Source organism: Oryzias latipes, chromosome 8, assembly GCF_002234675.1.
Source record: "Oryzias latipes chromosome 8, ASM223467v1".
NCBI classification, from domain to species: domain Eukaryota; kingdom Metazoa; phylum Chordata; class Actinopteri; order Beloniformes; family Adrianichthyidae; genus Oryzias; species Oryzias latipes.
This window is the reverse complement of record NC_019866.2, coordinates 2,834,642-2,850,600: the sequence shown is the minus strand read 5'-3', so window position 1 is coordinate 2,850,600 and position 15,959 is coordinate 2,834,642. Positions and strand designations below refer to the sequence as shown.

The following is a 15,959-nucleotide window of genomic DNA, read 5'->3' as shown; positions in this document are numbered from 1 at the left end:
ACTTTGTCATTCAAAAGATTTGTTTTGCAGAAGCCAAACTCTTTTTTCCCCCAACAAATCTGTCCGTGAAGGGAAGTCCAAGAATGTCCTAAATTCAGTTCAGAGCTCCTGCTGGAACAATCTTCAGAAAACAAGTTATCAAGACTGAACAGAAACAGGCATTTTGTGTGACAAATAGAAGAACATTTAAATAAGAAAAAAGGAGATATAACACCACCAGCAACAAAACACATTGGCTGCTTTTTGTTGTTTTTGCTGAGGGACGTTCACATCCTGCTCAGGTTAATCTGCTTCAGCAGAGCTGAAATGTTTTTTCGTGTCCCACAAAACACACACAATATAAATTGTAAAGCAATGTAGACTAAATTTAAAAAGGAGCCCTAGATTTTAAAGGGTTTTTAACTTGTTCTTGTGGCATTTTTCTGATCATGGAGGACATATATGAAGAAAAATTCAGCTCAGAATTGCATCTCTATTTCTTTACTCTAATCGTTGTAAATCAGGAGCAGTTGTGCTGTACAAAATACACTGAGCAGTCTAGAAGCTCCCATCAATGGGGATGGGAAAGGGGGCGGGGTTGCTCTTAGCCAGCAGTCCAATTTCTAATGAACTTCTGATGCTTTTCAGAAAATATGTCCTAAAAAAACGACACAGGTATTCTGATTTTGGCTAATAATGACATTTATAATAAAAAGACCACTTTAGAAAATAGATCAGACGATCACAGTGGGACTTTAGAGTAAAAAGAAGTAAAGAGGATGCAATCAACTTATATGGAGAAAAAGTCTTTTTATTAATAAAACGATCTAAATAAATAAATATGTAGGATTGAGAGACAGACAGTTTAATTTTAAATATCCATTAGCATAAAAAAACACAATTTATACACAGTGACAAAAAACAGCTGCATTAATGGTTTGTTACAACACAATGTAATGTTTTATAGTAAAAACAGTTGATCTTAAAACTCAGAAGATGTTTATCTTCCCCTGAGGTTCTTTAGTGCTGATGGTTGCTCCGCCTTTAGTCTGAGCGCGCTCAGATCTCCAGCCTTTAGTCTGAGCGCGCTCAGATCTCCAGCCTTTAGTCTGAGCGCGCTCAGCTCTTCAGCCTTTGGTCTGAGCGCGCTCAGCTCTTCAGCCTTTAGTCTGAGCGCGCTCAGCTCTTCAGCCTTTGCTCTGAGCGCGCTCAGCTCTCCAGCCTTTGGTCTGAGCGCGCTCAGCTCTTCAGCCTTTGGTCTGAGCGCGCTCAGCTCTTCAGCCTTTGGTCTGAGCGCGCTCAGCTCTTCAGCCTTTAGTCTGAGCGCGCTCAGCTCTCCAGCCTTTGCTCTGAGCGCGCTCAGCTCTTCATGCATATCCTTGTTCTTCTTGCTTGTGCTCCTCTGTTCCTGAGATGGGTCGTAAAGCTGGATTCGGGTCAATAGTTTTCTGTAAATGTGGCTGCAGCTGCTTTGTAAGACGCCTCCTTCAGAGTCGACAGCAGTTTGTCCTTCAGGGACGTTATCTCCCGCTTCAGATAACAAACCTCAGAGTCTTTCACTCGCAGGGTGACCTGAAAGGAACAAATATTCAACCTTCACCTCTTAATTCCACAAACGTACATACTTGCATCAGTTTTTTAAAAATAAATCTGGCCATTCCTCCATGGTTTTAAAAGAGCTGATTTGGAGAAACAGTGATGCGTTCAATGACCATATCTTATTCCTTAAAAATGTGTGCAGGCTCTTCCTCTGATGTCTCAGAACATGATGAATCCTGTTTTGCACAAACTGACTCATCAGCAAACCTAGATTTCTGCTTTGATTTGGAGGAAAATGTCACAAGACACAAAATTGTACAACTACACCACAAAAACTACAATAACAAAAAAGGAAAACAGGGAAGATCCTAATCTGACTGGGCTGAGGCCTTCAGCTGGACAGACCTCCATCTCGTACACGTCCGTCTCCGGGCTGGGCGGCAGCGACTCTGGTTTGGCGAGCGAACACAGTCTGGTGATTTCTCCAGCCAGATGTCCACTCAGCTCCTGATGAGCAGAAATCGCAGTGGGCTGTCAGGAAGGACGACCTCACGGGAGGAGGGGGCTGAGAAAACGGATTACCTGGTTTCTGCTTTGTAGGTGCTGGTTCTCCTGTTGGCACTGGCTCAAAGCCTTCCTCTCGGCGTCCAGCGCCTGGATCAGATGCCGGTTCTCCAGACATTTCATGGAGAACTGCTGGGACAGAACGCCAAGCTCCCGCTGGCAGGAGGCCAGCTCCTCCCTGTAGACACACAGACCATCATTCAGAGGAACCGCTGAAGGTGACCGTGGCGCTGCAGAGGTCATACCTGTGCTGCCGGTAAGCGTCCCCCAGCGGCGGGTCTCTGCGCTCCCATTCGGACTTCTGCTGGAGCTCCTGCAGCTCCTGGCGGTGAGCCCTCTCGATGGCTTGGATCGCTGAGTAAGGACAGAGAACAGCAGGAGCTTCACGACCGCTCAGGCTTCCTCTGGCCGCTCCTGAGGAGGAACCAAACCTCACCAGTCGCCGTGGCAACGCTCTCCTCCTCCAGCAGTCTGCCTCCCTCCATCAGGAGGCGCTCCACCTCCAGTTGGTGCAGACACTGCAGCTCCTCCAACACTTTCAGGTGGCACTCCTCCATGAAACATGAAATGATCTTTAATCTTAATCTGAGGTTTCAGCAGTTTCTGTTCTTTTCTGATGACATCTGTGGATGCAGGGCGAGCGTTTCGGCTCTCACCGCCTTCATGCAGCTCCTCAGCAGCTTCTCCGTCTCCGCAGCGTTTGCTTCTGCGGCGCCCAGCGGGACGGTTTTGTCCGGTCTGAGCGCGCTCCTCTCCACCAGCCTCCAGAACTCCTCGATCTCCTCCTGTTGCAGCTTTGCCGACACGTCTCGGGTCTCCTGCTCGCCGTCTTCCCGCCGCAGGGAGACGCCCAGTGTGCTCTCGTACCTCTTCCTCCTCTCCTCCCTCCTCCTCTGCCTCTCCAGGTCTCCCAGCTCCATGAAGCTGGGAGGCCGGTTTCCCAGCAGCCCCTCCGGCCGGCTCTGGGGCCAGAACTCAGCCCAGTCAAAAGTTTTGTAGCGACCTTTACCCCGTTTTTCTGCCACGCTCTTGGCGGCGGGCTGCGGCGCTCTCCCTGCGGCAGAGTCCTGCGTCACGTCGGGTTTGGGGAGGACCTCAGGGTGGGAGCGGGGGGCCTGGAGGGCCGGCACACTGAGAACAGCCGGGATCAAAGTGAGCAACCAGTGGAAGAAGCTGCGCTGAGCTCTGAACGCCGCAGTGACAAGGATTACCTGGCCACATCGGGGGCGTTGGCCGGATGCACGTTCCGCAGCAGCGCCTGGATCCAGTTCCTTCGAATCCCCGCCGTCATGGCCGAGAGCGTGACGACGGCCTTGGCGGTCTGCGACATTCAGACACCGAGCTGTCATTGTTGTCGGCAGCAGCAGATCAAACATTCAAGAAGAGCTTTTCCTACGTGGATCTGGAAGCCGTAGTTCCTCTGCACCTCATACTCGGAAACCTTCAAGACGTTGGTCAAGTCCATTTCTCCTTCCAGGTCGGAGGTCTGCCGGCAAAAATGGAGGCACCTTAAAGACGTTCCCGGGAAAAACAAGGCAGCGACAGAGAAACTTTACCTCCTCAGCCAGAGAGTCCTTGAAGTACCTCAGGCTGTCCGTGGTCAACACAAACCAGAACTTCCTCCACTAGAGGGCAGCAGAGGACATTAAGCATCAAGCCTCGTTCCTCTGTTCGCCATGCGGCTTACTTACCACGCCATTTCCTTCCAGCTTCACCATCCAGCCTTTCTTGAAGTTCAACAGATCCGGCTGGAAAAAGAGGAAAACACAGACTTGATTCTTTCAGTTGTTAAAACAGTTTAGAGGAATTGATGCTGGCAAACGCTGAGACGCATTTGAGTCTGAACTTTAACTCCTTTGACCGTTTCCGCTGAGTTAACCTGCAGGTTTTGTCTCCGACAGCACGAAGCGGCTCTCACTTTGTTTTATAATCCTAAATGAACCTGAGATCTTCTCATTTCAGTTTTAGAAGCCCCGGGGGGGTCTGATTTCTGTTTACACTGTCGATGCTGATTCAACAGATCCAAACTGGACTTGTGTTGGAGAAGATGTTCTGGCTGCTCTGAGGTTCTCTCCGTCTTACCGTCATGACGGTGTCTGACGTCCGGCGGTCCAGAGACTTGGCTCTCCTTTGGGGAGGGGGGGCGCGGAGCTGGGCTGTGTCTCCACACGACGGCAGCTTCTACAGGAAGGAGAAACACGAGAGAAGCTCAGATCAGGCTGATGGTCTGGTGGAGGCGACCGGTGTGAGGATTGTCCCTGTGGGGGGGATTAGACTGTGGATGCATGAAACGCCTCTGATCATGGAGCCCCCCCCCCTCTGTGTTTGTTTAACTGAAGATCTCAGGAAGATGCTTTTTCTGATTCTGATTGTTTTTATGAGTCCACAGAAATTACAGATTACATTTAGGATTATCATTGGATGTTTAGACTTAGTGGAGTCAAGAACAAAAAGGTCAAATCTTTCATCACTGCTGTTTAATAAAAACATTTTAATTCTTAGATATTTTTATATTTCTCAATTGATAAATACTGTATATGAAAACAATATAATTCTTAAAATGTTATAACTTCTGTGAAATTCTCTGTCATTTGAAATGATTGATAATTGAAGGAAACAAAGATCAGGTTTGGCAAAAACCCAAAAAACAAAAGGAACATTTAAGAAGCTTTTCTCTGTAGAGCATCCAAAAAAACATTCTCCCGTTTAGGTTTTTTGGGATTTTTTCTGTATGAAAACAGACTGGAATGATGTGGCTGATAAAGAAATGCATGATCCACATTCAGCCTTCATCTGTGACCTCCATCTGTGACCTCCATCTGTGACCTCCATCTGTGACCTCCATCTGTGACCTCCATCTGTGACCTCCATCTGTGACCTTCATCAGTGACCTCCATCTGTGACCTCCATCTGTGACCTCCATCAGTGACCTCCATCTGTGACCTCCATCAGTGACCTCCATCAGTGACCTCCATCTGTGACCTCCATCAGTGACCTTCATCTGTGACCTCCATCTGTGACCTCCATCTGTGACCTTCATCAGTGACCTCCATCTGTGACCTCCATCTGTGACCTCCATCAGTGACCTCCATCTGTGACCTCCATCTGTGACCTCCATCTGTGACCTCCATCTGTGACCTCCATCAATGACCTCCATCTGTGACCTCCATCTGTGACCTCCATCTGTGACCTCCATCTGTGACCTTCATCAGTGACCTTCATCAGTGACCTCCATCTGTGACCTCCATCTGTGACCTCCATCTGTGACCTCCATCAGTGACCTCCATCAGTGACCTCCATCTGTGACCTCCATCTGTGACCTCCATCAGTGACCTCCATCTGTGACCTCCATCAGTGACCTCCATCTGTGACCTCCATCAGTGACCTTCATCTGTGACCTCCATCTGTGAACTCCATAAATGACCTCCATCTGTGACCTCCATCAATGACCTCCATCAGTGACCTCCATCTGTGACCTCCATCTGTGACCTCCATCTGTGACCTCCATCAATGACCTCCATCTGTGACCTCCATCTGTGACCTCCATCTGTGACCTACATCAATGACCTCCATCTGTGACCTCCATCTGTGACCTCCATCAGTGACCTCCATCAGTGACCTCCATCTGTGACCTCCATCTGTGACCTCCATCTGTGACCTCCATCTGTGACCTCCATCAATGACCTCCATCAATGACCTCCATCTGTGACCTCCATCTGTGACCTCCATCAGTGACCTCCATCTGTGACCTCCATCTGTGACCTCCATCTGTGACCTCCATCAATGACCTCCATCTGTGACCTTCATCTGTGACCTACATCAGTGACCTCCATCTGTGAACTTCTGTGATGCTCTGGAGATGGACTGATTTCATTTCTCCTGCATCCTGCGATTCCAGACTGGAAATCTTTCAGGAGTGGAAATCCCAGGTTTCCCTCGGAGTCGGGCTATGAATCTGGGAGGTTTGGCAGAAAGAATCCCAAAACAAAAAGAACCAGCGCTGCTGTTAAAGCTGCTCCTCCAAGCTCAGTGTTAAGCACGGAGGAGGAGGGGGATCATTTGGGCTCATTGTGTGTGCCAGACAATGACCAACAAAATGACGGCGTTTCAAACTCTGAAAGGACGATCAGAAAAGAATTGTTTTCTGGACTAAACCGTGAAGAGCGGCTCCACCCAGCAGAATTTTCTTTTCTTGAAGTCGTTTGTTGCTCTCTGACTTCCGCAGACTGAACTTGTGGGTGTTTTCAGACTGGAACCATCTGTTGGTCCGGAGCCGGTCTGCTTCATTAGGTCCGGGTCGAGTCCTGAACCTTGTGTTGGTTCTGTATTCAGACTAAAGCTTGTACACAAAACCATGTGACTAAAGATCTCAGGAATGGTGGGCGGGGCAAAGCAACTGGTGCCTTCAAACTTTATATTTTGCTCATCTTGAACGTCTGCATCAACGTCAGGCTCAACACTTTTCTGGTCCGGCGGTGGCGTGCTGCAGGGCGCTTACTGGCAGGAGGACGTTAAAAACTGTTTTGATGGCTCTGAATTCATCCCATCACGTTCAATGAGGCGCTGTCTCATCGTTGGGGGGTTTTGAGAGAACTCTGTTAAGGAACTAGACCAGAAAAGCCTGAAAGAAGCGTTTTCGGCGAGGTTAAAATAAGCGTTCTAACTAATAACCAGTCGGGTCTGATAACACGACAATCGTAGCTTCCTGATTGTCTGCAGGTCATCGGTTCCTTCATTTCTAACCTGTTTACATCAGGTGACCACCGGCCACGGGTCCGAGAGCGGTTCCTGGTCCCAGACCAGGGTCCATTTGGATGTATTCAATCTGTTCCGGATTATCGGAACTCGGGTTCACTTTAAGAGGACCAAATGGGTCCAATCTGAATCCACCCTAAGTCACCTTTGGTTTTGTTTATGTTTAGAAATGCTCCTTCCATCACACACCGGGGGCTTGTTTGTTTCCAGGGTGGAGTGGCGTGGATGGCGCTCTCTGCAAACAGCTGATGTTTGCTCTGTACGTCTGGAGCGGTGAGCTGTCAGGGAGGCTTCTGTGGGGAATCCCTGTTAGTGTTGGGGAGTTTCTTTGAAAGAATACGTGTGTGTGTGTGTGTGTGGGGGGGGGTTTGATTTCCTGAGTTGCTCCTGTCAGTGTCATGAAGCCCTCGTATCCATGACAACGTAGCTGGTAGTTCAGCACACGGTGCCGGGCTGTCTGTGACTCATGTTTACACATGTGATGGTTTCGCTCACAGACACCTGCTCAGGTGTGCTCACTTCCTAAATCATCGGCTGAAACCAAACAACACAGACAGATGTGCGGCCGGCGGTGGAAACGGCGTCTGAGCTTCTGGCCGTAAACGCAGCCATCATGTCATACTGAAGATTGCCGGTGTGGCGTTCAGGAACCCGGTCCTGACCGACTTCTGAGGAATCCCTGAATGGAGGCCGTCAGGAGGAACGGCGCCGTGCGGCAGCAAAACCAGTTTTGGTTTACAAATAAACAGCAGCCGGGTGAGTCATCGCCTCTGCCCGAACGCGCTGCCACGCGTTTCCTGCCAAATCCCGCCGCCTGCCTTCAGAGTGACGAAGGACGGCTGTGAGTGCGTCACGTCTGCATGCGATCAGCGTGCTGAGGACGCCGTGTGACCTTCGGGGCTTCACAGCCGTGAGTCACAGCCGAGCACAGCTGGACGCCAGCCGTGACCTCAGCCGTGGGTCACCCGCATCGGCGCTCAGCAGCTCGGTTCATTCCCACCAGGTGGAAACAGATATTCCCCGTCTTGCTGCCGACCCTCCAGAACCGTCGGGTCCTCCAGAGCAGAAAAACGGAGGCCCTCTCCCCGCACTAGAACTTCATCCAGGTCAGGTTTGGTCAGACCGGTTCTTCAGCATTTTTCCAGCTTACGAGCAACATCGACAAATCTTTCATCACGGCAGGAAAACAACAAGACAGTTGTCAGAAATGAGGCTGTGCAGCTTTTGTTTGTGTGCTTTCTGTATGATTGAGGTTCCAACATTCATTAAAGTGGTGCTAAAATCCAAAACACACAATTATATTTGGTGGTTTTCAAAAGTTGCAAATTAGAAATCTCCCAGGAATGTAAACTCTGAATCAGCCCGACACTTTGAAGGCGACGTCACACAACAAATTGGTCATATGTAAAAAAAAAAGTTTTTATATATACATGGAAAAATTGAGAAAAGTTGGGGTCTTTATGGGAAACGTTCACGGATTTATCCTAAAGGAACCACGAATGGGAGAAGAGCCATGGCGTTTCATGGCTGCCATCAATTACCTCACGTTTTACAAATGCACGGTTGCAATCCTAACTGAGCGAGTGTATTCAGGAAGTGAGTGAGCGTAAAGCTCTGACGGCGTGCACGCCGTCAGAGCTTTACGCTCACTCACTTCCTGCTGGTTTAATCGATCATCAAACTTCCCCTTCAGGATTTCTGCAGACACGTTCCGGACGTCATGAACTCCACATTTACACAGATTTGTAGATTCAATCCCTGAAGCGACCCAGAGCAGAAAGGTTCTGGACGGCGGGGGTTACCTCTCGTTTTCCGGGGCGGGTCTCTGTCCTGCCCTGCCGGCACACGGCTGCCCCTCCTTCCTGCCCCGTCCTGGTGCCATCCGGCCGCTCAGAAGAGGCGTCCCGCCTGAAAACCAACCCAAACGTCTCAGTGAAACAGCAGGACAGTGAAGGACTGGGTTGACTGAAAACTCTCACTCAAGTGTTTGTCTGGAGTAGGGCTGCACGATATGAAGAAAACTCGCGATATGCGATATCAGTGATTAATATTGCGATAATGATATCATTTGCGGTATATAAACAATTAGCAAAACAACCAAAAATATTATTCCCATTCCATTACAACAGCTTAAAAATTATACTGCAAATGACCCTTGTTGACATAGGAGGCGAACATACAACATAATAGGGCGCCATCCCATTAGTTAACAACGTGAAGGGGTCCATCTGATTGGTCAAATGCAAAAAGGGATTCTTTCAATCCATTAAACACTTCAAGCTGCCATAAGATTGTTTGGCCACATCTAAGGTAACCATTTATTGCAAATTTGCTGTCTTTTGCGATATGCATATTGCACAGCTTGATATTGCGATAAGGATAAATTTGCGGTATATTGTGCAGGCCGAGTCTGGAGGATTTTATTTTAGCCTAATGTCAAAAATTTTTTTTTTTAAATCGATTTAGTTGTAGTTTTCTCATTGTCTTTCCCCATCAGATGTGAAATGAGTGGGGGGTTGTGTGTAGGTATGGGGAGGGGGGCCCCATTGTTTCTTTTTTTTTTCTGTGCTTGTTTTTATATTATTTATTTAGTTTTGTTTTAATGTGAAGCCCTTTGTGTTGTGCTTTTATATAAAAAGGGCTTTATAAATAAAGTTTGATCGATTGATAGTTTTCATAAAGTTCTCTCATAACTGAAAGGATGACGGAGACGAAAAAGGAGATAAAATGACAGAATAAAGACAAAGGAAAGATAAAATCTGCAGAACAATCCATATAACAGAGTGACAAAGATGACAGGATAGTAGATATAAATAGAGATGAAAGAGTGATAGAAATAGCAGAACTGTAAAAGGAAAGGACGTTGATGATGACAGATGATTGACATGCACGAGGGACAGAGATATACGGCTGATTAAGATGAAAGGATGAAGGTGGGGTCAGCAGAAGACGCAGAGGCGTGACCCGGGGCTCCTGAAACCCGCCTTTCCCGTCCTCCAGATGCCGGCGACGGCTAAACCCACGTTTGTTTGTTTGTTTGTTTGTTTGTTTGTTTTCCGCTCAGAGGCTTTGAGGGAACTTTGCTTGTAGGAGGTTTGAACCAAGGCTCTCCTCCTCTTCCTCCTCTTCCTCCTCTTGCTCACCCTGACAGCCCGTTTGCACTGAGGTCATGAGAAGCGACGCACACAGATCTCATGACTGCAGCCTTTTGGAATTTCTGACTTGGCAGGAAAAGTATTTTTACGCGTTTTGTTTCCCAAAAAGGCAACAACGGCGAGGACGTGAGCGGCGACTCCTTCAGCGAAACTCACCGCCGCTAAATTTTAGAGAGCGGCGGGGTGATCTGTGGTGGGGGGGCTTTGATCTGGCGTTCAGCAGTCTGATGGCTGTGCAGCGTTACCCCGGGGGTAAATGGGGAGGCGCTGCGTGTCCTCTCTGCTAATCGTTTGCACATTTCCCCCTTAAACGCTCTTAAACCGCAGATTACATGCGAGAACATGTCAGAAAACAGGAAGCAGGTCAGGCAGGGTCTTTTCACACATCTCTGACCTTCTCTGCTGGTCCGCTGGGCGGTTTGGGCTGCGATCGGCGCCGAGCGGGTCCAGGAAGGAGGATGACGTGCCTGCAGGAGGAAGGCAGAGTGGAAGTGAAGCCTGTTTGCTTTTTAAATGTCTGCCAGAATAAACAATCGTCTCCATCTTTTCATCACAGAAAACTTTGCCAGGAGACATGCGAGCCTCGTTCAGAGCTGAACAGATGTCATGTTTCCTCTCATTTCAGTCTTTGTGTTGATAAAACTCCCATCAAAACCTCAAAAATGTTCTGGATCAGGAGTTGAACACTGAAGTTCTTCATTAAAGTGGTTTTTGTCTGCAGGAGACGATGCATGGTAACCATCTGGCTGTTGCCGTGGAAACGTCAACAGAGGCTCTCCAGCTTCAACTGCAGGAGCGTTGACTCAGAGTTTGGGCCGGGCTGCTCTCTGATTACAGTGATGTCATTGTGGGTCAACGGCACCAACACGTCCAGACGAACGCAGAGCGTGGAACCTCTGAACCAACGGAACTGAACCAGCCAAGGAATTCTGGTGAGGAGGAGAAACTGAACTGAAAGGAGAGAAACCCAGAAGTCACGAGGAAAGCAGAAGATCTGTCTCCCTCTGATCCTCTTCTGATATATTTCCAAAGCGTTCCCAGTCGCCTTTTCATCACCATTATGCGGTTTTTAGCCAAAATCTAAAGACCTGTGTCATTTTCTAGGACGTAGTTTCTGCAGAGCGGCAGGAGTTCATCAGAAATTCACCTCTGTTGGTGTGGAGCAACGCCGCTCCCACTTCCCATCACCCATCTTTATAAGCACTCTCCCACTAGCTTACAGCCCCTCACACCCTCTAGCTAACATTACGTCACTGAAACAAAAACGGCGAGCAATATCGGCGCTTTGCAGCTTGGAGCCAGATGGCAGCTCAGATTCCTTTCAATAAAAAATGTTCAGAAATGCAAATTTTAATCTCAATTTTCTTTAAAAATGTCCTCCAACAAAATTCCACAAGAACACCAAAAACGGCTTTTTCATGGAAGTGGGTCCTTAAACAGGAAGTAGTTATGATGATGAAAGCCGGCATGAACTGGAAACAAAACTTTAAAGAAACAAGAGAAGCTGACAAACACGCACAAAAACTCTGACTGTAAAACAGCTGATGATGAGTAAAGAACCTGAATGTGAAAGACATAAGTAGGAAACATTTCAGAGGGAACAAAACCACGTAGCTTAAACGGCTTTTTGTTACTTCTACTAAAGGTAAATACTAGTGAAATAGTCATATTTCTATAAGGATATCATTGTCTCTCAGTCTCTGCTTTGGTTTACTGCCATTTTCCAGGTAAACACGGTGAACTAAACCATGAAAACTGAAGAGGCCCATCTGGACAGAAAACCCAAACATCAGAGAAGTTTCATGAAACTTGCAGTCGTGAACATTCAAAACTGTGTTTCAGCCACTGAGGAACAACCAAAAAGGTTTTTGTTTCTGGAACTATTTGATAATAAATTGATATTTAAAGAAACCATCTGGACACAGATGATGTCATGCGAGGAAGCAGCTGATGTCATCAGGGATGGACATCTTCTCTGCAAAACCTTCAGATTCAAACAGAGCTTTTGATGGAGAATCTCCACTTCACCTAAAATACAAAAAGGCTAGTTTCATATTTTAGGAGCTGAGTTCTGCGTCTGTCAGACTTTTTCTAATAAAGTTTGTGATCCGGGCTGAGCCGGGCTGCCGTTGTGTTCCTGTGTTCTTGCGTCTCTCCGTTCAAACCTTCACACGGATCGTTAAATTCCTTCTCCAGTTGCATCTTGTTCTCCAAGAGGCGTTGCTGGAGCCTCCTCCTGCCGCCACCAGGAGTGAGGTAAGCATGTGATCAGAACAGCCGGCAGATGTTCCTCTTTGTTCGGGTCGGAACATGTCAGACTCTGACGGTTCTGTTTCCTGTTCTTCCCGCCTCCAACCATCCAGCAGAAGAAGTCTGGCTCTGCAGGAAGCTGCTCCTCCTGGAGGGGATCGGCTCCTCCGGTGTCATTTTTTAGCTGGATGTTTGGACCTGAAGCTCTTGGCAGAGATGTGCTCAGAGCTGAAGGTCTCATCTGAACCCTTCAGAGAGAGAAACCTGACCTGCTGACCCTGATCGGGACAAAAAGGTCACAGATGGCTCTCTGAAGGCCTGTCTGGAACGTCCTGGCAGCGCCGTCTCGCTTTCATGAACATGGAGGCCAAACAGAAGTGGAGGAAGGAAATCCCGCTTTCGTTCTTTATTTGAGGTTCATCTCCTGAAACCTTTTTTGTTTTAGAAACAAGGAAGTTCCTCAAAAAGCTGCAAAGTCCATGAAATGACAGACACGATTCTATGGAGAAGGTGCAGAGCCGCGGTTCTCAAAGGCTCATCCAGATCCTCACGCCCTTTTCAGACTTAGTCCCGTGTACCCCCCCCACAGCGATCCTGTGGGTTCTAGGGCCAACCGGGTCCACGGAGGGTCATAGAGCGGAGTGGCTGCATAGGAGGCTCAAAGGACATCGTGACCCTGGAACGTACCATTGCTGTGCGTGTGGTAGGTGCTTCATAAAATATTTGTTCAAACGAACATTTTCTCTCCGCGGACTCCCTGAGCGGTCTACGGCATTTCGTGGCGGTCACCTGCGTCCGCCGTGCAGGTTTGACCTGTAGGGAGACTAGGGCCTTAAATGCTGCCAAACAAATCTTTGCCTTTTCAGTAATGAATGATATTCAGAGTAAAGCCACCAACTCTTCGTAAACACGTCTTTTGTTATATTTTTAAAAACTCTCTCATCTGTAATATTTCACAGGAACCGATAAAGGAGTTCAGCAGATCATAAACAAAGATGGAGATGATGGTTTTCAACTTGTTCCTTTGGCATTTTTCTAACGATGGAGGACATATTTAAAGAAAATTAAGCCTAAAATTGAATGAAATGCGCAGCGCGGACCACGAGCTCCCTGCTCCCAGCAAGCGAGGGGAAGGGGGGCGGGATAGCTCTGTGCCAACAGTCTTGTTTGCATTTCAGAGGCTAATTTCTAATGAACTCCTGCTGCTCTGCAGAAACCACGTCCTAGAAATCGAGTCAGGTTTTCCAGGTCTGTCTAAAATCGACATCGTCGTCATGAAAAGACCTCTGGGAACGCTTTGAAAATACATCAAAAGGTGACTGGAAAGTCGGTTCTCAGCTGCAGAACTCCAGCTGAGAGGAAGAGTCTGCAGCTCGGCCCTAATGATGTCTGCAGGTCAAAGGTTAGCGGGTTCCTCTCATCTCTGCGTCTTCAGCAGCAGCAGACGCCACACGCCCACAGACCAGCCACCTCAGAACATGAAAGCTGTGTGTGTGTGTTTTTTCAACCTGCGGGGGTCCACTCAGGACCCGGGGGCTTGGTCCAGGCTGGAGTGGGGTCCGGCCCTCTGCGGTGCGCCGCGTCCCTGTCAGAGCCTGGGAAGGAGGCCCCGGTGGCAGCCACCTTCGCTGGACTGGGCTCCTGGTGACGGTCAAAGGAGCAAATTCCCCCTTGAGAGACGCTTTTATTCTGAAACAGTGAATACTACTGCAAAGTCATGCGAGGGTTTATGGCTGATGAAGTGTGCATTATCAACGCACTTCAGTGCATTCATTCTGATAATGCACACTTTGTCAGCCATAAACCCGTTTATCTCATGAAAATAAACAATCAGTTTTAGTTCTAACAATTTAGTTTTTTTTTTTTTTTGGTTTGGATCGCCTTTTTCACAAAAAGCGGACTATTTGTTACGTGGTGTGGCGCGTTGTCACGGTAACGACCTGCAGCGGCAAAGGAAAGCGACATTTAAGCTGGATAAGTTGGATAAAGTTCACCTCTAGACGCTTCTGTTTGTCCAGATGAGGAAGCTGAAGTTGGTTTTTAAAAGAAGCCGGCGCAGTGATACAGAACATTTAAGCTGTGTGACCGGAACTTCTTTTTTTAGGCGTGCGGTCATCACTTTTTAAATGCACACCCAGCAGCCAATCAGAATGGACCCGCACCGCGGTATAAAACAGTGGAATTAACAGAGGCATGCTTTGTTACAACATTGTTTAAATCTGTATGTTTTCATTACATAACAGCGTCCTGACAGATGGATTTTGGTTTGCTCGTCATGCACTATTTTGCCATTTCAGAGGAGAAAACACCTAAAACCAGCTTGTCTGATTCGGTTGGAAAAAGCGCTGCACCGTTTACGGTGAGTCTATCTAATGTCTAACATCTGAGTTTGTAATCTTTATTTTTTAAATACAAACCTGTACTTTCAGGTCAGGGACTTTATAGGATGTTTCAGTTCATTCAGTTTACTTTAAGATCAGGAGGTTTATTCTCATGAAAGTGTATTTAGTAAAGATGTTTCTACAAACACAAACTGTTTTCTTGCTGCTACCTGATTGGCCACGGGCTCAACCTTGCGTTTCTTCTTGAGGTTCTGTTTGTTGGTCCGCACAAAGACGCACAGCTGCTCGCTCCACCTGCAGCATAGACAGAGACAGGTGAGAGGCGGCGGCCGGAAGGACGCTCCAGCGGCGGCGGCGCTGCGCAGACCCGTTTATGATCTCTCTGCTGTCGGCGCGGATGAACACCTCCCGCTCCGGGGTGGCGATGCAGAGGGAGTTTTTCTGGCCCGTGCGGGGCTCGGCGTCGCAGACGTCCGTGCAGGCGAGCATGTCCACGGCGCCCTGCGGCAGAGTGCCGGGCTGCAGGAGAGTCACAGCAGCAGAGTCAGCGAGGCCGCAGAGGCAGATGGCGGCGGAGCAGAAAGGCATTTGTGGCGTGGAGCGGGGAACGACAGGGATGAAGGAATTAGATTTGAGGGTATGACAGCAGAGGGAGGGGCTGCATTAAAGGGCACACTAAGCCTAAATCATCGGCTGCGGTTCTGCAGCATCTGGCCCGACCCGACGCAGCAGTCAGGATTAGCGGCGCTCACCAGCTCGTCCAGCGCGAAGCTCAGCCCGCCGTTCTCAAAGAGGATGAAGAAGCGCCGCTGCCATTTCTGAGCACAGAGACAGGAAACAGTCAGGCCGGAAGATCAGGACAAGGAACCCCAAAGTCCTCCACGCCTCACCCTGGACCGCTGCACCGGGTTGTCAAAGTCCGTCCCCTCGGGAGCCAAACACAGCCAGCCTCCGTAGACGGGCTTCGCCTGGCAGACAGTCAGCAAACACACCAGTCAGCTAAAAGGGTGGAAAGGTTCCTCTGAGAGGAAACGAAGAATCCCCAAAGTTCTGACGCGGGTTTGAAGAATGAAGCTAAACTTTAAATGAAGAAAGTTCAGATTTTTGAAGCTCAGATGTTTCTGTGAGGAGCTTCAGTCTGACGTCGGATGTTCAGCACCGTTCCCAGACAGGAACAAGATCTTCCCATCCACCCATCCATCCATCCATCCATCCCTCCACCATCCATCCACCCATCCACCCATCCATCCATCCATCCACCCATCCATCCATCCATCCACCCATCCATCCATCCATCCACCTTCCATCCCTCCATCCATCCACCATCCATCCACCCATCCATCCACCCATCCATCCACCTTCCATCCCTCCATCC

General features: G+C 48.5%; 1 protein-coding gene across 1 annotated transcript in view; it reads right to left on the bottom strand.

Annotated features, from left to right (window-relative positions):
* Positions 1 to 998: 998 nt before the first annotated feature.
* LOC101160410 (myosin phosphatase Rho-interacting protein) overlaps positions 999 to 15,959 on the bottom strand; it is an 18,852-nt gene continuing 3,891 nt past the window's right edge. Inside the window, exons 2-19 of the mRNA XM_004071213.3 lie at positions 15,475 to 15,552; positions 15,337 to 15,402; positions 14,952 to 15,103; positions 14,794 to 14,878; positions 13,751 to 13,883; positions 10,387 to 10,459; positions 8,640 to 8,745; positions 4,165 to 4,263; positions 3,774 to 3,830; positions 3,639 to 3,707; positions 3,479 to 3,568; positions 3,294 to 3,403; positions 2,739 to 3,213; positions 2,519 to 2,633; positions 2,328 to 2,436; positions 2,101 to 2,260; positions 1,924 to 2,025; positions 999 to 1,551 (exon numbers count right to left, since the gene is read on the bottom strand). Of these exons, the coding sequence (XP_004071261.2) occupies positions 1,417 to 1,551; positions 1,924 to 2,025; positions 2,101 to 2,260; positions 2,328 to 2,436; positions 2,519 to 2,633; positions 2,739 to 3,213; positions 3,294 to 3,403; positions 3,479 to 3,568; positions 3,639 to 3,707; positions 3,774 to 3,830; positions 4,165 to 4,263; positions 8,640 to 8,745; positions 10,387 to 10,459; positions 13,751 to 13,883; positions 14,794 to 14,878; positions 14,952 to 15,103; positions 15,337 to 15,402; positions 15,475 to 15,552 (2,214 nt within the window). The 3' untranslated portion in view covers positions 999 to 1,416. The remainder of the gene's footprint in view (positions 1,552 to 1,923; positions 2,026 to 2,100; positions 2,261 to 2,327; positions 2,437 to 2,518; positions 2,634 to 2,738; positions 3,214 to 3,293; positions 3,404 to 3,478; positions 3,569 to 3,638; positions 3,708 to 3,773; positions 3,831 to 4,164; positions 4,264 to 8,639; positions 8,746 to 10,386; positions 10,460 to 13,750; positions 13,884 to 14,793; positions 14,879 to 14,951; positions 15,104 to 15,336; positions 15,403 to 15,474; positions 15,553 to 15,959) is intronic.